The sequence below is a fragment of the Capra hircus genome, chromosome 8 (genome assembly GCF_001704415.2).
Source record: "Capra hircus breed San Clemente chromosome 8, ASM170441v1, whole genome shotgun sequence".
Classification (NCBI taxonomy): Eukaryota; Metazoa; Chordata; class Mammalia; order Artiodactyla; family Bovidae; genus Capra; species Capra hircus.
This window is the reverse complement of record NC_030815.1, coordinates 16,871,525-16,894,299: the sequence shown is the minus strand read 5'-3', so window position 1 is coordinate 16,894,299 and position 22,775 is coordinate 16,871,525. Positions and strand designations below refer to the sequence as shown.

The 22,775-nt window shown below is 43.8% G+C and overlaps 2 protein-coding genes across 2 annotated transcripts in view; both read right to left on the bottom strand.

The window, feature by feature from the left end:
• The window catches only part of EQTN (equatorin), an 82,087-nt gene extending 60,409 nt beyond the window's left edge, over nt 1-21,678 (bottom strand). Inside the window, exon 1 of the mRNA XM_018051886.1 lies at nt 21,624-21,678. The gene's annotated coding sequence lies outside the window, so the exon portion shown is untranslated. The remainder of the gene's footprint in view (nt 1-21,623) is intronic.
• MOB3B (MOB kinase activator 3B) overlaps nt 1-22,775 on the bottom strand; it is a 219,469-nt gene that overhangs the window by 28,701 nt on the left and 167,993 nt on the right. Inside the window, exon 3 of the mRNA XM_018051889.1 lies at nt 21,624-21,826. Coding sequence (XP_017907378.1) covers nt 21,624-21,826 — 203 coding nt within the window. The remainder of the gene's footprint in view (nt 1-21,623; nt 21,827-22,775) is intronic.

Here is a 22,775-nt window from a genome sequence, read left to right as displayed (position 1 = left end):
GCTCTGGCTTCACCTAGCATGTTCTCAGAAGCTGTTGCTAAGGACCCCTGATCTTGGCTAAGCCCTCTCCTTTGACAGTGGGAAAAATTAAGACCATTCATATCTCTACAAGGATAAGAAGGTTCGTGTCAAGGACTAAGACCGAACTGTTGCTATATCCCCAGCACCCAGCCATGTACCTGGAGCTCAGGACCCTAACAGCTCTAAGGCTTGTGTGATGGGGGCTCTAACACAGGGGAGGTGCCAGGCTGCAGAGGTGAAGTATGAGGGGATGGGCTTCTAAGATATGGTGATGACTGTTGTCAGTATGGGAGAGAAAAATGCCATTACGGTCTAGATATGGTCCTAGGTATTGGGTTGATTCTTGGGGAAGTGATGGGGTGAGATAAAGAAGCCTGAATTAAGCAAACAAAAATATCGCTATTAGGGCTGGATACCATCTAAAAACTGGAGAAGGAAATGGCAACCCACTCCAGTACTCTTGCCTGGAAAATTCCATGGATGGAGGAGCCTGGCAGGCTACAGTCCATGGGGTCGCAAAGAGTCGGATACGACTGAGCGACTTCACTTTCACTTTCCTCATCTAAAAATATCAAGATGAAGGAGCCACTTTTCAGCCCAGGTATTCTGTTGAACTCCAATTCTGCCCAGAAATTTGGGAAAGGATAATTGGTTTAGTTTCAAAGTGTGGTGCCTGGACCACTTACATCAGCACTACCAGGGAGCTCACTGCAAGTGCAAATTCACAAGCCCCACTCCAGAATTATTCAACTAGAATCTCCAGTAGTAGAATCCATGCATTTACATTCTCCACGAGCTTCCCAGATGTTCTTGTGCAGAAAAAAGTTTGAGAAGCACCATATTTCATCTCCCTGGCGCTCAAACATGATGTCACCAGGAGCCATCTGGAGAGCTTTACTTTGCTTAGGCCCTACCCTTAGAGATTCTGATTTAATACGTCTGGGATGGGACCTGAGAACTGAGATGCTTTCCAAAATCTCCCCCAGTGTTGTAGGATAGAATGGTTTACATTCATTCATAACTCACTGCCAGAGGGGAAGGGGAGTCTCCAGTCTCATGAATTACTTCTATTACAACCAACTGAAAATACAGATATTCTAATTGACTCTTAGAGATAAGCTGCTACTTTTCCTTTCAGCTGGTCTCTAGCCACCTAGGCAGCAGAAGGACAAAAGTTTCAGCAAAGGCTTGTCAAAACATTGCTTTTGTAAATACTGAAGTTGCTTTTTAAATGGGTTGGATGCCCAAGAACCTACTGTATATAGCACAGGGAACTTTGCTCAATATTATGTAACAGCCTAAATGGGAAAAGAATTTGAAAAAGGATCCATGTATATGTATAACTGAATCACTTTGCTGTACACCTGGGATTATCACAAATTATTAATCAACTCTAATCCAATATAAAATAAAAAAACGAAAAAAATATGTTGGATACATTTACGAAGCTTACTTTAAAATAAAGTTGATTGAGGTATACTTGCTTTTTAACAAAATGCTTCTATTTAAATGCACATTTGGGCTTTCCTGGTGATTCAGTGATAAAAAAATCTGCCTGCCAATGCAGGAGACATGGGTTCCCTCCCTGATCTGGGAAGATCCCACATGCTGCAGGGCAACCAAGCCCGTGTGCCACAACTATTGAGCCAGTGCTCTAAAGCACGTGTGCCATAACCACTGAGCCTGCATGCAGCAACTACTGAAGGCCAAGCACTCTAGAGCCTGTACTCTGCAATGAGAGAAGCCACTGCAATGAGAAGCTCGTGCACTGCAACCAGAGTAGCCCCTGCTGCCCACAACTAGAGAAAGGCCCAAGCAGAAGCGAAGACCCAGCACAGGCAAAAATAGATAAATAAATAAAAACATTAAAAATAAATAAACACACAGTTTGATGAGTTTTGATGGATATATGCTCCCAGGTAACCACCACAATTGAGATACATAATATTTCTATCACGTCTGAGAAAATTCCCTCTTTACTCCTTTGCAGTCAATCCCTACCCCTACCCTTGGCCCAGGCAACCACTGATCTGCTTTCTGACACAGTGGATTAGTTTAGACTGTTCTAGAATTTGATATAGGTGGGATCAAACCATATGAACTTTCTATATCTGATTTCTTTTGCTCAGCACAATGTTTGTAAGAATTATCCATAGCATGAATTACTAGCGAATTATACTATTCATGTTTCTTCTCTGTTTCAAAAGTAAGTGCACAGGCCTTCCGGGTACCACTTCCAGAGAAAAGAGCTGGTTTCTGGAACGAAGTGAAAGGGAAGTGAGAAAGTAAGACAATTGGCTAGATGGCCTTCTTCAAAGAACTTGGCCAGCAAGGCTAGAAGGAAGCGACCAAACTGAGGTAAGGGGAGTTTTCACCAAGGCAGGTGATTTCTGCAGGAAGGAGCATGTTGGGGAGACGGCAGAGCTGAGCTTAGGATGTGGCAAGTAAGAGAAGAAAGGGAAGCAAATACAGGGGCCACAGACAAACATCACCAGTTAAAAAAATGTTGGTCTCTGTCGTGGTCTAAAAAAAGGTCTAAAAATTCTTAGCTCCTCCTCTTTTCGAGAGAGAGAGAAAGCTTAGTTCTCTTCCCCTTCAGAGTTGGCTGGACTTGGTGACTCGCTGCTGACGAATGAAAGTGGTGGGAGGGTGGCCGGTCACTTCTGATGCTAGTCCTTGGAGATGCTGTGGCTTTCGTGTGGTTACCCTCTTTGGGGTCAGGGGGCTCTGGGAGCAGCTGGCAGGGCCTAACACGATGAAGAGTGAAGAGACCTCTTCTCTGAGGCAGACTTGCAGGATGAGCAGGACACAGGAGTTGTGGAGCCGAGGGATTCCCATGTACTTATGGCCTGGAGCTGAGCGGGCATGGCTCATTCAAGGAATTCTAGGAAGTTTCCTTTGGGAGCTGTCTGCATCTCTCTTTCTTCATCCAGATCTACCAGTATGCATTTATTCTAAATTACCGTCCAGTTACACTCAGATTCACAACATCATAGGAATCTCATGAAATTCATAGTGATTACTACCATGTTCCAGTATGACATTATGTCTTAACTGGCCTTGTTGATGGCCTGGATAGCTGACCTTTATCTACAAAATTACCTCATGGTAGGGACTTCCCTGGCAATCCAGTGGTTAGGATTCTGAGCTTATACTGAAGGGGGTCCAGCTTCCATCCCTGGTAGGGGAACTAAGATCCCACAAGCCACAGGGTGAGGGCGAAAAATAAATTAATTCAAGGTGGGAGGTGTCCCAAGGACCACACAGGGACCACACAAGTCCCTAGGATAAGAACTATCTATAACCTTATCCTCATGCTCTTATTGTGGTCACACAGGTGAGTGGTGAGAGAAGATATATTGTTATAGTTCAATAAGTAAAACCTTCTTGCATTCAAATCCCAAGCTAATTCATTTGACAAAGAATCTACTCTTGTCTGCTGGGAAATTTGAACTAGTCTAGACCACACATAGCAGACAAAAATTTGGCAGACTTATATTGAATATATGGGCATCAAGCCACAGTGACTATTCACACACTTTCATACAAATGCTCATGAAGATGAATTAATTTCTGCTGTGACTGACATTCTGCAGCGATTTCCAAAAATGCAGACACAGTAAAGTATAATTACTATTTGTAACCAATTTGTAATTTATGAGCCTTCCTGAGGAAATAAGCAGCTCTCTGAGATGGAGATTCTGACATGAGACCTAGAGAGAAACAGTGAGCAGATGGTTTTGAGTTCTATCCATTCTTTGTCTGCAAGCTGGGGGAGAAGTGTCCAGCAAAGACCATAGTATATGTTCAAAGAGCTAAACGGCAATGCCTCACTGAGGCAGCATGGGGACAGTTTTGAACACATCTGGCATCCACTGGCGATTAGACAGGGTATTAATATTGTAGGAAGTAATGCTTGAGGCTAGACTCTCGTAATTAGTAGAGTTCAAAAGAATGTTCCATGATGATGGAGATGCTCACTATCCAACACAATACCCACTAGACATAGATGTGGCTTCTGGGCACTTGAAATGTGGCTAGTGAGATTAAGAAACTAATTTTAATTTTTATTTAATTTTAATTAATTTAAATGTACATAGCCACAAGTGGCCAGTGGCTAGTGTATTGGACAGTGCAATTCTAATTAATGTGGGTTGAAAGATATGATTCTTTAAAACCATGAGCTCCTTAAAGAATGGAGATGTGTCTTTGACTGTCTTTCTGGCACTCAGCACAGTCTCTGACATATAGTAGGTTTTCAATAAATGCTTATTAACAGACCCTCAGCAGCCAGAAGAGGACTGGCTTTGTAATACAAAAGGTGATTTGTATAGTTAGAATTTCCCAAAGGATATTTCAAAGCCTTAGATCCACAAACTACTCTGGAGAGAAAGAATTCTCTGGTCACATATATCTGCATGTTCTATAACTTGCTTGGGGAATTAGGATCCATATTAGGGTATTAATGAAACCAGAATAGTTTTATTAATTCAGTTTCCCATAGTTATTGGACCATGGAACCCCCCTTTTCACATAATACCTCGACATCTCTTTGAACTAGTAGATTCTGGGAGAAATAATTTTAATGACAAGGTAGGAGGAAGATTTCCAGTGAATTCCTTAAAAAGCAGTGATCCCAATTTCTAGTACATGGTCAGAAGGTAATAAATACCTACTGAATGGTCTAGAAATGATGGGATTTCCAGGTGGTGCAGTAGTAAAGGTTCTACCAATGCAGGAGACGTGGGTTTAATCCCTGGGTCAGGAAGATTCCCTGGAGAAGGAAATGGCAACCCACTCGAGTATTCTTGCCTGGGAAATCCCATGCACAGTTGAACCTGGCAGGTTATAGTCCATGGGGTCACAAAGAGTCAAACAACTAAGCATGCATGTGCATCAGAAATGACTGTCTTCCAGTTAAAATCAGAAGCCATCTATAAACCATTCCCACTCAGCAAAGGTAAAGAAAGAAGGCAGAGTGTGGCTGGGAGGTCTTGGTATTCTTCAGCTGCCTGTATTGGGTATACCTGCCAAACTAGAAGATGAGCTGACATATGAATTAAACAGAAGTATGTAGTAGCAAATAGAACAGAAATAATATGAGTTATTAATACATGCTAATGCTTCAAGATTCTGTACTTTAAAAATTTAAAGCAGGCAGTTAATTGTTGAATGATTAGAATATCAACCCACTTACAAAGGAATGATCAATCCAGAGATACAGATGGTGTGAACAAGGATGAAACATGGGTCCTGGATCATCGAAAAAGCAAGATAGTTTCAGAAAAACATCTATTTCTGCTTTATTGACTATGCCACCGCATGTCTGAGAAGGGACTGTGGAAAATTCTGAAAGTGATGGGAATACCAGACCACCTGACCGGCCTCTTGAGAAATCTGTATGCAGGTCAGGAAGCAACAGGTAGAACTGGACATGGAACAACAGACTGGTTCCAAATAGGAAAAGGAGTACATCAAGGCTGTATATTGTCACCCTGCTTATTTAACTTCTATGCAGAGTAGATCATGAGAAAGCCAGGGCTGGATGAAGCACAAGCTGGAATCAAGATTGCCGGGAGAAATATCAATAACCTCAGATATGCAGATGACAGCACCCTTATGGCAGAAAGTGAAGAGGAACTAAACAGCCTCTTGATGAAAGTGAAAAGAGGAGAGTGAAAAAATTGGCTTAAAGTTCAAAATTCATAAAACTAAGATCATGGCATCTGGTCCCATTACTTCAAATAGATGGAGTAATAGATGGCAACATAGATGGAGAGTAATTTATGGCAAATAGATGGAGAAACAGTGTAAACAGTGGCAGACTTTATTTTCTTGGGCTCCTAAATCACTGCAGATGGTGATTGCAGCCATGAAATTAAAAGACGCTTATTCCTTGGAAGGAAAGTTATGACCAATCTAGACAGTATATTAAAAAGCAGAGACATTACTTTACCGACAAACGTCTGTCTAGTCAAGGCTATGGTTTTTCCAGTAGTCATGTATGGATGTGAGAGTTGGACTACAAAGAAAGCTGAGTGGTAAAGAATTGATGCTTTTGAACTGTACTGTTGGAGAAGACTCTTGAGAGTCCCTTGGACTGCAAGGAGATCCAACCAGTCCATCCTAAAGGAAATCAGTACTGACTGTTCATTGGAAGGACTGATGTTCAACCTGAAACTCTAATACTTTGGCCACCTGATGCGAAGAATTGACTCTCTGGAAAAGACCCTGATGCTGGGAAAGATTGAAGGCAGGAGGAGAAGGGGATGACAGAGGATGAGATGGTTGGATGGCATCACCAACTCAATGGACATGAGTTTGAGTGAACTACAGGAGTTGGTGATGGACAGGGATGTTTGGCATGCTGCAGTCCATGGGGTCACAAAGAGTCAGACACGACTGAGTGACTGAACTGAACTGAACTGAACTGAGAGACAGGAAAAGAGAAGGGTCCCCTCTGAGAAGAAAAATGTGCACAAAAGACAAAACAAGAAGCTGATTGAGACGAGGATAGTCACTTCCGGTCTTGAGTTTTGCTAATGCCTTAGTAAGAAAGGATTGGAATTAACTCTAGATCCACAACATAGTTTCAGCTAAAATTTATTTGTAGTTATTGTAAATACATACACTTATGCTTACATTTACTAATCTATATATAGACCACTCCGCAAGTATGGATTAATCTCTTTGCAACAAATCTCTTTTGAAACTTGAACTTAGAAAGAAATGAAAATCTCTTAGATCTAGTTAAGCAGAGGAATTTGGATGGGAGAAATTCCAATCAAAACTATCAGTCATGCATGGTACCCTCTGCAGTGAGGTGCCCAGATAAAGCCTGTCCCTGCAGGGCTGAACACGTTACATGTGGGTGATCCATAGATTTCATCATGTGCTTTAGATCTTCTCACTTAGAAAAGGGGCTTTAACGTGACAAGTGTATGCCTACTCTAAACATGGGGCTTCCCAGGTGGCACTAGTGGTAAAGAACCTGCCTGCCAACACAGGAGCCCGGGTATGATTCCTGGGTTGAGAAGATCCCCTGGAGGAGGGCATGGCAAACAACTCAAGTATTCTTGCCTGGAGAATCCCATGGACAGAGGAGCCTGGTGAGCTATAGTCCATGGGGTCAGACAAGACTGAAGTGACTAAGCACGCATGCACTATAAAGACATCACCTCAGTGTTCACAAAGATGGCTGAATTCCCCACTCCAGGAGGGACCACCCCATGTCTTGGGAAATTGTTTAGTCCACGTGACTGTGCACACCCCCCTCCAAGTGCATCCAGAAAGGGCACACACCACCACTGGCCTCTCCTCTCAGCATCACTGTCACCTGCAGACCACCTTGCCTCTCTGAATGTCTCCATCACCGCATGTCTGAGAAGGGGGTGCAGAGGGCATGACCAGAGGCAGAGAGAGCTCACTCAGAGCCCTTGGCCCTTGGGTACACAGCCTACTTGTCGTGTTCACCTTTGGTCTTTGTTGGTCAGGCTTTCTAAAGCATAATGTTTGATTTTTCTGCTAATTACAAAAGTGATACATGTTTGTGATAGAAAACTTGAAGAGTTCAATAGGCATGTATTTGCCATATTTCCTTTCTCCTCTATGATTAGATGACTCTACTTGACACCCTAGTAGATATACATATGATTAGAGTGATTTTCCAGTACAGTTTTGAATTTTGATTTTATTACTTAATATTATGTGCTGAGATTTTCCACGGGCATTGTATTCAACTCTAACTGATTATATTATAGGCCCTGAAATAAAGCAAACCATATTTCACTCCGACTCAGTTAAAAGACAAAAACAAAACAAAAAACCCCAAACCAACCATTTTCCATCCCACAAACCAGAAGCAAAGGCTTACTGGACATCAGCAAAGGATGAATAAATGGGACTGACAAAAACACGTGGCAGATTTTGCCCCACTGAGCCCACTAACTCGGCACAATGCAGTTCATTGAAAATAATCCCACACTCCTGTGCTATTTTTCAAATTGACACTTTAGAACGTGTCTGCCAAAGCTCCTAAAATGGTCTCTGGCAGGCTCTTCCACTCAGCTGTGGGCATTTGGGTTGCCCTGAACAACTACCCCCAGCTGATGCCATGCTGGACACACAGACACACACATTCCATCTAAACTGATAAAGTCCCACAAATGCAAAACTCCAGCTACTCTCCATGCCAGGTATACCTGCTCTGCTGGCATGCTGGGCTTTAATTCATGAAAGAAAGAAAGGGAAGTCACTCAGTCGTGTCTGACTCTTTGCGACCCCATGGACTGTAGCCTACCAGGCTCCTCCGTCCATGGAATTTTCCAGGCAAGAGTACTGGAGTGGGTTGCCATTTCCTTCTCCAGGGGATCTTCCCGATCCGAGGATTGGGTCCGGGTCTCCGGCATTACAGGCAGACACTTTACCATCTGAGCCACCCGGGAAGTCTTAATTCATGAAGACTTCATTAAGCAAAAAGGAAAGGTCACTTTGGACCAGAGACAATAAGGCTGGGGACACACTGTGTCAAAGATGATACTCTCCGTAAGTCAAGCTGGCGGGGGCGGGGCGGGGGGGGGGGGCGTTACTCTTGGTATGATCTCGTTCACATACAGACAACAGCCCCAGAGACGTTAAATGCCTTGCTCAGCATCAGACAACGAATACCGCAACATCATAGTGGAAGCATGCTTGTCAAGGCCAAACGGCCAGACTCGCCGGCTGAGGCTCTTTCTTCTCCAATGCCTGTGTCCATGCTGGCACCATTTGGCTGGAAGTGAGAGAACCCGCCTGACAAGAAGCAACCCTCAGGCCTTTGCACAGAAGATGCTGCCAAACAAAAGGTCCTTTCAGAAGCCTCACAATGGCTCTTCCTTGCTAGCTATTTGAGGTAGTGGCTCTGGTGCATGTGAGAGGCTCTGCTTCTTTTCACAATCCTGACCTGACCTTGCCATTTCAGGCCGACCTTGGCTACTGCACTCACCAAGTGTCCCCCTGGCGTGCATGGGCATGCCCTGGCCACCTCTTAGGGGAACACAAGGTCATCGCGTGTCTGGGCTGAGATGAGCCGTGCTGGATCTGTATGAGACAAGGCTTTCCATGTCTTTGGTCTGCAAACTGCTGTTCTTCCATCTGGTCCTAAAACACTGATTTTTCAAGCAGCAGTTCTGGTGGCTGAAGCCTAAAATCACTTGGTGCATGAACCTCAATCGTTAGCCAAGAGTCACTGCCTACAAACTGGGAGAGTTGGGGAAGCTTGGGGGTGATAAGATGGCAGTAAGGAGAGTAATGAGAGATGGAGAGGGACATGGGTTGGATGTTGAGAAATTGCCCACCACACCTGTTTGAACTAAAGATAACGAGTATAGGAAGCAGATGAAATAACACATGTAAAGAGTGTAACGAAACATCTGGAACTCAAAAAATGGAGCTATTGTTTATTCCTTGAAAATGCGTGTGTGCCATGCACATAGTGTCAACTGAATGATGGGGTGTCACACAGTGACGTGGGAGGGTTGAGGAGTGAGAATGGATGAAGCTGAGTTACTTTTTTCCCCTGAGGCCCTCCTGTATGAGGACTTTTCTTTACTTCCCATCTCCCTCTCTGTCTTCTTTCTTCCTCACCCCATCAGCAGTGGTGGGGGTGGGCTTGGGGCCAGGGTGAAGGCAAGGAGGGAACACTCAAAATCGAGAAACACATCACAAAGGAACAGTGTTGCCCCCAGTTTGTTCCTTGGGTCACGATCTCCATGAGATGTTAATGAGTAATAACAAAAAATTTCTAGGACTTCCCTGGTGGTCCAGTGGTTAAGAATCTGCCTTGCAATGCAAGGGACATGGGTTCAATCCCTGGTCTGGGAACTAAGATTGCACATGCCGTGGAGCAACTGAACCCACGTGCCACAACTCCTGAGCCCTAGCGCCCCGGAGCACACCACGACTAGAGAGTCCTGTGCGCCACAGCGAAAGATCCCGTGTGACACACAGTGAAGACCCTCCGTGCTCCAACTAAGACCTGATGCAGCCAAATAAATAAACACTAGGAAAAAAAAGATTTCAGCAGCCAAATGCAATTAAATTGGGAGTGGGGATGGTGCTACAGAAAACCGAACCGGTTTCTCCACTGGATGACTTCTCAAGGTCTTTGCTCTGTAAATCTTGAGTCTTCAAAGGGTGAGGGTGATACAGTATTTTGTAAACTCATTTGATCAAGAAAAGAAAATCCGTTTTTCACTGATCAGTTCTTGGGATTGACAACCTGAGAAATATTCTTGGCCAAAACTGATCCTTAGATTTTTCTTCTTGGCTTGACTTTCCCACCTCACTGAGCTAGCCACTCCTGTCCTTGAGGAGAAGAAGAGATGATGTGCTAACAAGAGAATTTCCTAATTTGAGAGTAATTATAATCTAGAGTCTTGCCCCTCTCAGAGAAGCACTGAGATCACCTGAGGGCAAAATGAACCGAGCATTCATCAGGGGCACAGAATCAGAATCTGCACTGTGGTGAGATGCCCAGTTGATTCATATGCACATTGTATTTGAGAGGCAGGAACTTCCTTGGGGTTTCAGTGGCTAAGACCCTTGAGCTCCCAGTACAGGAGACCCGGATTTGATCCTTGCTCAGGGAACTAGATCCCACATACTACAGCTAAGACTTTGCATGCTGCAACTAAAGATTCCATGTGCAGCAACTAAGGTCCAGCACAGCCAAATAAATACATGGCTATCTATTTTTTAAAAGTTTGCAATGGAGACCTAGGGTGCTTGGTCCTGGGCACTAACCTCAATAATTCTGATTTGGTGTATCTGGGGGTGAGGCTTAGGTAGGTACATTTTAAAATATCACCTCCAAGAAATTCTGATGCAGCTGTGTGTGGACTCCTATTGAGAAACACAAACTTAATGTAAAAGCTCCTAAGGCCCATGGACAGAGGAGCCTGGCAGGCTATTGTTCATAAGGTTGCACAGAGTCAGACACAGCTGAAGCGACTTGGCACGCACGCAGACTCATGGCCCAAGTGTTCTCAGGCGCTCAGTCGTGTCTGACTCTTCGCAGCCCCATGGACTGTAGCCCTCAAGGCTCTTCTGTCCATGGGATTTCCCAGGCAAGAATACTGGAGTGGGTTGTCATTTCCACCTCCAGGGGATCTTCCTGACCCAGGGATCAATGCATCTCTTGTGTCTCCTGCATTGGCAGGCAGATTCTTTACCACTAGCCTCACCTGGGAAGCTCTGCTATAAAGTAACAGAGAACAGCCCTATGCTGACACTTGGTTTCATGGCAGCACCTCTACAAGGTAGGTGACGGTATAATCATTGTTAGAAATAAGGCAATGGAGCCCTGGAGAGAGATGGTGAAAGTGCTGGACCAAGGTCACCCAGGGGTGAGCAGGTCATCAGGATGAACAAGAACCCTCCTGTCTTTCCTGCCTGCCTCGCCAACCTCTCTCCTCCTCCTCCCTCCTCTGTTCTTTATTCACCAGCTTCTGCATGGCTAACAGCCCTCTCTGAGTCTGCTTTTGTCTTTAGTGAAAAGCTAACAAAACACTGTTGCTCCCGGTGCTGGCTAACGACTGCGCCTGATTAGCGCCATTCTGTCAGCTGACTCCCAGGCAGCCAGGCCAGCCAGCAGCCTGCTTATTCAATCAGGGCCTGGCCCATTTGCTAATTACCAGCTTCATTTGGGCTCGTTTCCTTGACTGTGAACTTGCTCGAGTTCCAATCATCTTCAGCTGTTGCCTTTACAGGAGAACAGAATCATTTATCACGTCTCTCAGTGCCCCTCCCTGCTGGAGACTGAATGAAACCCCATGTGTCCCCGGTTCCCAGGCTGCTGCTGACCAGTGGGTCCCAATGGGAGCTGTGAGGCAGACCCTGTGCCCAGACGGACGTGCTGGCCTTCCTCACTGGGCTGCCAGGGTGACCTCGTCCCTGCTTCTGAACCCCAATTATATTCCCACTCGGAGGCCTGACAGAGTGCCCTACTGTCCCCCCTCACCAGGGATGGAGGGTTTTCCCAGGACGTGGGATTTTTTGTGATAAACCCAGGAGACTGCATCACCATAGACCTGGCCCACCAGGACACACAGTGCGAGAGCATTTGACATCCTCCCAGGACCTATAATTGGGGTCTAGATCAGAGAACTGACTGGAAGTCGGGGTTCCATCATTCTCTGGCAGACCTGATACTAAGGATTCACATCTCTTCACTGCTCTACACTTCATTTTGCTTTTGATCTCAACTACTAACTCGATAGGATGACGCTTTATGTCCAACAGCAGATAAGTGGAGGTCTGCAGGCATGTTCCGAGATGAGGGTGCCACCAGAGAAGGAATGATGGTGTGTAACCCCTTTGAACGGAGGTGTCTCATCCTCCAAGGACTCTTCCCGATTCAAAATCACATTAAGCATCTTCAGTGGCTAAGTCAAAGATCTCTCTTGGAAAAAGATGCTCAACATCACTCATTATTAGAGAAATGCAAATCAAAACCACAATGAGGTACCACTTCACACCAGTCAGAATGGCTGTGATCCAAAAATCTGCAAGCAATAAATGCTGGAGAGGGTGTGGAGAAAAGGGAACCCTCCTACACTGTTGGTGGGAATGCAAACTAGTACAGCCACTATGGAGAACAGTGTGGAGATTCCTTAAAAAATTGCAAATAGAACTACCTTATGACCCAGCAATCCCACTTCTGGGCATACACATCGAGGAAACCAGAATTGAAAGAGACACATGTACCCCAATGTTCATCGCAGCACTGTTTATAATAGCTAGGACATGGAAACAACCTAGATGTCCATCAGCAGATGAATGGATAAGAAAGCTGTGGTACATATACACAATGGAGTATTACTCAGCCGTAAAAAAGAATTCATTTGAATCAGTTCTGATGAGATGGATGAAACTGGAGCCGATTATACAGAGTGAAGTAAGCCAGAAAGAAAAACACCAATACAGTATACTAACACATATATATGGAATTTAGGAAGATGGCAATGATGACCCTGTATGCAAGACAGGGAAAGAGACACAAATGTGTATAATGGACTTTTGGACTCAGAGGGAGGGAGAGGGTGGGATGATTTGGGAGAATGACATTCTAACATGTATACTATCATGTAAGAATTGAATCGCCAGTCTATGTCTGATGCAGGATACAGCATGCTTGGAGCTGGTGCATGGGGATGACCCAGAGAGATGTTATGGGGAGGGAGGTGGGAGGGGGGTTCATGTTTGGGAACGCATGTAAGAATTAAAGATTTTAAAATTAAAAAAAAAAAAAAAAAAAAAAACAACAAAAAAAACCCAGATGCTTTGGAGAACTGGAAAAAAAAAAAAAAGAAAATAAATGGGTTATTTTCAACTATTTTTTGATATTGATTTCTAACTATTATAATTCCACAGTGATAAGCAAACAGACTCTGTATGATTTCAATACTTCTGTTTTTGTTGTTGTTCAATCACTAAGTTGTGTCTGCATCTTGGCAGCCTTATGAACTGCAGCACACCAGGCTTCACTGTCCTTCACTATCTCCCGGAGTTTGCTCAAACTCATGTCCAGTGAGTCAGTGATGCCATCCAACCATCTCATCCTCTGTCGCTCCCTTCTTCTCTTCCCCTCAATCTTTCTCAGCATCAGGGTCTTTTCTAATGTGTTGGCCCTTGGCATCAGGTGACCAAAGTGTTGGAGCTTCAGCAACAATCCTTTCAATGAATATTCAGGGTTGATTTCCTTTAGGACTGACTGGTTTGCTCTCCTTGCTGTCCAAGGGTCTCTTGGGTCTTCTCCAGGACCACAGTTCGAAAGCATCAATTCTTTGGCACTTAGACCTCTTTACGGTCCACCTCTCGTATCTGGACCTGACTACCGGAAAAACCATAGCTTTGACACTATGGACCTTTGTTGGCAAAGTGATGTCTCTGCTTTTCAATACCACTAGACTATGAAATTTTTGCACCTTGTTTTATGTACCTGGATATGTTCCAGTGTGTCCTAGTTTACAACCTATGGGAACTTGAGTAGAATTTGTACCCTATTGTTGTGTGAAAATTGTATAAATCTTAATTATGTTGAAGTGGTTCATGGTGCTTTTTAGGTCTCCTATATCCTTTTACTTCACTGTATATTCATTTTATTAATTTTCAAGAGTTTGATATTAAAACTCTAACTAAAAATCTTAATTTATCTACTTAAAAAAATAATCATAATATTTAGTGGAACCAAATGTAACCTTGTTCTGTATTTTCCAAGTCGCCTGTAAATGTGTTATTGTACTATCATAATTTTAAAAATAAAAAAGAAAGAGGAAAAAAAAAGCCACATTAAACATCTATTATGTACTTGGCAACCATCAACAACATCAACTCAAAGAGCTGACAACCCACGGAAGGCATTGATACAAATACAATGAACTATATCTGTTACAAGGCCACCAAGGCAATCCCCAGGATGGCAAAAGGCCATGTGAGCTGGGGAAGGCAGAATTAGGGTAATTCTGCTTACTATATGCCGGTCCCTGGTTTCCCTGGTGGCTCAGAGGTAAAGCGTCTGCCTGGAATGCGGGAGACCCAGGTTCGATCCCTGGATCAGGAAGATCCCCTGGAGAAGGAAATGGCAACCCACTCCAGTACTCTTGCCTGGAGAATCCCATGGAGGGAGGAGCCTGGTAGGCTACAGTCCACGGGGTCACAAAGAGTCAGACACGACTCAGTGACTTACTGTGACTGTACATTCATCATCTCATTCAACAGCCAATATTTCTTAAGCACCTATCAAGTTTCTTAAGCACCTAACCTCTTTAAATTTTGAAAGTGAAAGTGTAGTCGCTCAGCCGTGTCCAACTCTTTTCGACCACAAGGACTGTAGCCTGCCAGGCTCCTCCATCCATGGAATTTTCCACGCAGGAATACTGGAATGGGTTGCCATTTCCTCCTCCAGGGCATCTTCTCAATCCAGGGATCAAACTGGGGTCTCCCACGTTGCAGGCAGATTCCTTACCATCTGAATCAGCAATTCCATTAATATTATACCTATTTTTCAAATGAGTAGAATGAGGCTTTGAAAAGCCTTGCTCAAGATTGCAAGGTGGTGAATGAATAGTTCAGGGCTTGAACCCAGAGAGTCTGAACCTCGTCTTTAAACAGTCTGAGACTGAACCTCCTACCATTGTGGGATGCTGGGCCCCTCAACATAACCCGTGCGGGGTAGTTGGCCCACAGCAGACAAAAGCAACACAGTGGGCTCTGGGTGCAGAGGAGTATGGCTGTGAGTGGCAGAAACATGGCAGAAAGAAACACGAGGTGGGGTTTAAGTGTTCTACATTGTGGAATCCCAAGGCATGACATTAGGAAAGTCCCACTGGAGGTGTGGGAACTCTGAGACTGCTGATATTCAAAAGGAAACTGGCTGGACAAGAGCTGCCCTTCTGGCCTCTAGCTGCATTCGATTCTAAAGAATGTACTAGAACAGGAAGCCAAATGCCTGACTCCTTCATAATCCTTCAAAGGCCAAAAAATGAGTGAGATTCATTATATTTTTTAGACTGCATTTGTCAATTCTCAAAAACTTATCTTTTTTATACAATGAGAACATCTGGGTAATTTGCTTTGCATATCTAGTGTAACTGATACATGCAAATGAAATAAAATGTGTTCATTTGATATAATATGACTGATTTTAATGTCAACATATTAAATAATAAAATTAATAATTAATATTAAATTAATAACTGGCAACAGTAGAATCGGAAGTTCATTGTTCAAGCACTGTCAATTATTGAAAGTGCTCATTTCAGTAATAACAATCCACAGTGCAGTATTCTTAATAGATACTGACCTGTGCTAAGTATCCAGACTGAAAATATATAATGACTGTCTTTAGAAACACCCTCAATATCATTTTCTGTTACTTTATAGGTTTTGGTTTGTGGGAAATGAATACCTAATTTCAGACAGTTAAGCATTAAAAGCACTTGTTATCAATATGTACAAGCATTGCAATTAATCTCCCTGTAATTAAAATTAACAAAACAGGTTAGAAGGCTACTGTTTCAAGCAGAATTTAAAGAACTATAAACTTCTGGGAAGAAAACTGATGTTCCTTCTTGCTCACAACCACTCTTTGTTCCCCATCCCCCAAAGAGGCTCTTCTCTAGAACACTGGGTCGTCCCAGGCCTTTCTGTGACTCAGATTTCAAGCACCTGGCACTGTTGGGTGTTCAAATCCCTGGGGCCCTTCTTCAGTTGTAGAAAATACAGTTGACCCTTGAGCAATGTGAGGGTAAGGGGCCTCGACCCTTTGTGCTGTTGAAAATCTAAGTCTCGTGTAAAGTTAGGCCCTCCATGACCAAGTTTCCTCTGTATCTATGGGTCTGCATCCACAGATTCAACCAACCTTGGATGGTGCAGTAATACAGTATATCAGGTATAGTTAGTGTTAGTTTCTCAGCCGTGTCCAACTCTTTGCAGCTCCATGGACTGTAAATGCAAATCCCCTGTCCATGGAATTCTCCAGGCAAGAATACTGGAGTGGGTTGCCAGTCCCTTCTCCAGGGGATCTACCCAGCCCAGTGATCGAACCCAGGTCTCCTACTCTGCAAGCAGATTCTTTAACATCTGAGCCACCAGGAAAGCCTGCATATAAGTGGACTTTATATGCAGTTTGAACTCGTGTTGTTCAAGGGTCTGCTGTAACTGAGAGTGTTCTGATGCAAAGGAAAGCTTTCTCTACTTGGCTTTTTTTTTTTTGGTTTGCTTTATTTCTGGGGAGTAAAGTTCTTGACTTTTATTTTTACTTATGACCTCACTCATCTGCTAACTTGTTTTTTATATTGCCTGCTTTACAAAATTGTTGTTTCTTGCATTACCATATGTGTAACTGAACCTCTGATACAATGATGATATATAGTTCTATAAGAGATCAATGATTGTACTAGTGTAACTCTAGATATGGGAAGACACACTATGAGGGAATATTTTCCCAGACCATAAGAGACTAGTAAGACAAGTCGTTCAGAGACTTTGGGCACTGTTAATGAAACAGTGGAATGGGAAAGACTAGAGACCTCTTCAAGAAACTTAGAGATACCAAGTGAACATTGCATGCAAAGATGGGCACAATAAAGAACAGAAATGGTATGGACCTAACAGAAGCAGAAGATACTAAAAATAGGTGTCAAGAATACACAGAAGAACTATACAAAAAAGATCTTCATGACTCAGATAACCATGATGGAGTGATCATTCACCTAGAGCCAGACATCCTGGAATGCGAAGTCAAATGGGCCTTAGGAAGCATCACTATGAACAAAGCTCGTGGAGGGAGTGGAATTCCAGTTGAGCTATTTTAAATCCTAAAAGATGATGCTGTGAAAGTGCTGCACTCAATATGCCAGCAAATTTGGAAAACCAGCAGTGGCTGCGGGACTGGAAAAGGTCAGTTTTCATTCCAATCCCAAAGAAAGGCGATGGCAAAGAATGCTCAGACTACCACACAATTGCACTCATCTCACACACCAGCAAAGTAATGCTCAAAATTCTCCAAGCCAGGCTTCCGTACATGAACTGAGAACTACCAGATGTTCAAGGTGGATTTAGAAAAGGCAGAGGAACCAGAGATCAAAAATCTCAGAAAAAATCTACTTTTGCTTTATTGACTATGCCAAAGCCTTTAACTGTGTGGATCACAACAAACTGTGGAAAATTCTTAAAGAGATGGGAATATCAGATCACCTGACCTGCCTCCTGAGAAATCTGTATGCAAGTCAAGAAGTCATAGTTATAACTGAACATGGAACAATGGACTGGTTCCAAATTGGGAAAGGAGTTCGTCAAGGTTGTATATTGTCACCCTGCTTATTTAACTTATATGCAGAGTACATCATGAGAAACACTGGGCTGGAAGAAGCACAAGCTGGAATCGAGATTGCCAGGAGAAATATCAATAACCTCAGATACGCAGATGACACCATCCTTATGGCAGAAAGCTAACAGGAACTAAACAGCCTCTTGATGAAACTCAAAGAGGAAGTGAAAAAGCTGGCTTAAAACTCAACATTCAAAAACTAAGATCATGGCATTCGATCCCATCACTTGATAGCAAATAGATGGGGAAACAATGGAAACAGTGACAGACTTTATTTTCTTGTGCTCCAAAATCACTGCGATGGTGACTGTAGCCATGAAATTAAAAGACACTTGCTCCTTGGAAGAAAAGCTATGACCAACCTAGACAGCATATTAAAAAGCAGAGAGATTACTTTGCCGACAAAGGTACGTCTAGTCAAAGCTATGGTTTTTCTAGTAGTCATGTATGGATGTGACAGTTGGACTATAAAGAAAGCTGAGCATTCAAGAACTGATGCTTTTGAACTGTGGTGTTGGAGAGGACTCTTGAGAGTCCCTTGGACTGCAAGGAGATCCAACCAGTCCATCCTAAAGAAAATCAGTCTTAAATATTCATTGGAAGGACTGATGCTTAAACTAAAACTCCAATACTTTGGCCACCTGATGTGAAGAACTGACTCACTGGAAAAGACCCTGATACTGATAAAGATTGAAGGCAGGAGGAGAAGGGGATGACAGAAGATGAGATGGTTGGGTGGCATCACTGACTCAATGGACATGAGTTTGAGCAAGCTCCTGGAGTGAAGGACAGGGAAGCCAGGCTTGCTGCGGTCCATGCGATCACAAAGAGACACAACTGAGTGACTGTACTGAACTGAATGAGGCTGAGTTCAAAAACAGCACATTGGGTGGCCTATTGTTGAAATCTTCACCAGACCTGGCAATGAGGGTTCCTAGCACTTGAGCAGGAAATGAACCTGGGCCCTGGCAGTGAAATCACCGAGTCCTAACCCCTGAACTGTCAGGTGTAATGCCCTCTACTTAATAGCTTACACTCAACTCTGTCTTACCATGCCCTTCATATTTCCATACGTAAAGAAGAAATTCACATTCTCCTCTCTCCAAATGGTGCTTCTGCTCCTTTGGCTCAGAGAAACCCAAACATGGGTGTTGGGAAGAATCTCTTCCTCTAAGAGCACCTTGAGGGAAGGTGTCCCCCTCCACCTGAACATATCAACTGAACAAAAGTGAGCCAAACTCCCTGGAAGCAGACCTATGTTTTGGAGATGAGAGTGCTTGCCCTAGTCTCTTCATTCACCCCTGTCCATTCTGTCCTAGACATTTCCTGAAACTAGCTTTATCAGTTCCTTCCAGGCTTTTAACTCCCTTTGCTATTTGCACAACCTTTTATGTTTACTCAAAATAGCCTTTCTACAAATGAGCAAAACTCCATCACGATATGCTTTAGCTTCTTTCCACGCCACATGTCCAGCTGAATTCGGAGACAATTTAGTTCCTGCCAAGAGCTTTCTAGAAAGTGGCTGTGAAAGAAAATGAAGAAAGTGAATGCTTTAGCCAGTGATATAACACAAGACCCAGCAAGTCTTGCTTTGTTCCAGAACTTGAGTGATGCACAGAAAATATGCTTTCTGCCATGTATTCCAAAGCATAATATTAATAATAGATTTCAAGTTGAGAAACTCTAAAAGTGATGTATAAAACATCTGTTCATTCCCCAGTGTCTTCTTTGCCAGATACAGGAACTCTAAACATGCATTAAACATGTCTTCTGGTTTTTGTATTTTCATTCTTTAATATCCGGGGCCTTGCTAAAAGTGGAGGGATGGCCCTGATCAGGACTCACCAATTTCTAGAGATAGTAACCAACTCATCCTTGAGCTGTTTACTCACCAGTCAATACACACTAACCAATCCAGGGCCCACTCCCCAAACCACCTCCTCTAGGGCCACTCACACTTAGGGCTAAAATTCCTTTTCTCTCATCACCCTAGGGCCAGGTGAACAGCTTAGGGCAGCCCCTTTGCCCCAGAACCTTCTGAAATGATTCAAATCAGTCCATGTTTAGCCTTGTTACCCTGCCTCGCCCAGTCCTTCCACGGGAAACCACAACAAAGGCGCCATGTTTTCCCTCTTCCCTGTCCAACCTCTGTCCTTCCGTGTGGCTCTCATGCCATGGTGTGCCCCCTTCTTGGGGATCTGTGAGTAAAACAAACTATTTTTTTAATGGCATCATCTCTTGATCTGTTGGCCTCACCAGACATAAATTATAACCTATATTTTAAGAACATGTGAGACTTCCCTGGTGGGCCAGTGGTTAAGAATCCACCTGCTAAAGCAGGGGACATGGGTTCAATCCCTGCTCCAGGAAGATCTCACATGCTGGGGAGCAACTGGGTCCATGCTCTAAAGTCCGGGAGCCGCAACTAATGAGCCCATAGGCCACAACCACTGAAGCTCGCAAGCCTAGAGCCTGTAGTCTGCAACGTGAGAAGCCCATGCACCAGAATTAGGCAGTAGCCTCCACTTGTCATAGCTAGAGAAAACCCGAGTGCAGCCATGAAGATCCAGCACAGCCAAAACATTAGATCCATCAAACAATCAATCTTTGAGAAGAAAAATGAAAAAAATGTACATGAAGAAATAGGAAGACAGGCTAGCAAAAGACTGTTCTGGCCCCTGCACTCTGGCCATTGTTCAAGTGGACTTGGATCAAAGTTAGTTACTCTGTCAGTCATGTTTACCAAAACTGCCACTTTAAACGGTTTTAGAGAAAAAGCATGATTTTTCCATAAAGCACTGTAATTATACTGGCGAAGACAGCACTCAATAGAGCTGTTAAAGATAGCTGTGATGAGGGTATCCATAGTATGATACATGTTACAAAAGATGCAGGATTTTTTAGGGGTCCTTGACTTCTAAAGCACAGTTTGAGTCCAGCTGTAAAGATAGCTTATAAAGAAAATAAAAGAACTCCTCATTCACCTAAACAATAAGAGTAAAGTATTTTTAACCAAGTGTTCTGAATTCTCACATATTCCATTAAAACTGCATTGCAAGAGGTTCAGTATGAAAAGCCAAGTCCCCGTGACACTGTATTCTCATCTTGGGCTCACCTCTCTTTCTCCCTGGAATAAAAGCTACTCAAAGACAGCTTAATTTAACTTTGTGTCTCGCAGCTGCCACCCAGTAGGTGCTAAATATTTATTCACCGACTGAAGAAATGTTTATTACCTTCTTTGGAAACCACCGTAGCAGATGACACAGAACTCAAAATGCCCATTTATGGGGTTAAGTAAATAGGTGAGAATTAAAGCTACTCCTGGGACTTCCCTGGTGGTCCACTGGTTAAGAATACACCTTCTAATGCATGGGATGAGGGTTCGATCCCTGGTCAGGGAACTAAGATTCTATGTCCATGGGCAACTAAGCCTGCATGCTGCAACTAAAACCAGACATAGCCAAATAAATATTCAAAAGGAAAAAGTTGTTTGTTTGTTTGTTTGTTTTTTGAAAAAAGCTACTCCCTCTGGCCCAGACCATGACAATCTCAGCCCCTGAAAGCTATGCATGTCTTGGCATATCCTGACCTTTACCTGACCCCTAAATCCTGCCCAATTCTGCAATCTTCCAGTCGGCAGCCGGCCATCAGTGCAGGGGCATGGCAGTGTTCTGTGACAAATGGTCAACCTCCCGGGGTGACCTGGGTGTGGCCACTACATGGGGACACTTACCAAGGGCTCCAGCTCCTTGCGGTCTATGAGGTTCATCTCCGTGACGAAGTAATAGAAGTGTTTGTAGCAGGTGTTGACATGGGCCTCGGCACCCATCACAATGACCCGGTCGAAGTGGTGGATGTAGACGTGGACGAAGACCCGGAAGAGGCGGCAGAGGATCTTCTTGCAGATCTGCAGGAAGTTCTTTGGGAAGGGAACACCTAGAGAAGGGAAAAGAGAACAAAACCATGATGGGGATGCTCTGGCGGGCCCCGAGCACATGCTTCAGGCTGGAGACCAGGCCAGGACCAGTCTCCAGGGCCAGCCTGCAGATGCACTCTGTATGGGCAACTGCCCTGGACACAGCCTGAAAAGGTGGCCAAAATGGTGTTAAATTCAAACGCCAACAACCAGGAAAAAGACTGAAAAAATGATGGAAGAGGGTCAGGTTTCCTTCTTTGGTGGTATCTTTTTTGGTAAACACAGACATGCAGAATTAATGATTTTTAGTTTGAAACATGCATTCTTTTTTACTTTTCCCACTTCATAGAGCCCAAGAAAGTTCTTTTTCCTCTTATCTTTAATATAGGAAAACTGGTAGGAGGAGGGCGGTGCTCCAGGGAGACTGGCACTCCTGACACAAAGTATCAGGGAGGGGTGGGGGCTGCAGAAATCCGAAAGACCCTTCTCATCAAAGGAAGGAGTCAAGGCACAGCTCAGCCGGTGGTGGCCATGTGGGGACAGAGGCCTGGGGCTGCTAGATCTTCTGGTTCTTCAAGATGATTCAGAAATCTGGGGTTCTATGTGAATTATCTGGTTTTCTGTTTTTAAACATGATATCGAGACTTTCCTGGCAATCCAGGGGTTAAGATTCTGAGCGTCCACTGCAGGGGCTGCAGATTCCTTCCTTGGTCATCCCACATGCCTTGCAGCCAAAGGGGACAATAATAATAATAATCACAGTAAAATGATAGCAATTAACCTGGAGTTGAAAAAAACATACCACAGGTCAAGACAAAACATCTTTCCAGAGATAACTTGTCCTGAAAACTGCCAGTCTGCAAATTCTGATCTAAACTTTTCCCGAGATCCACTGTTTCTGGGGTGTGAAAATGCAACAAAACTTCATGGAAACTTTGCCTGACAGTTGCTGTCACCTCCTCTCCTTGA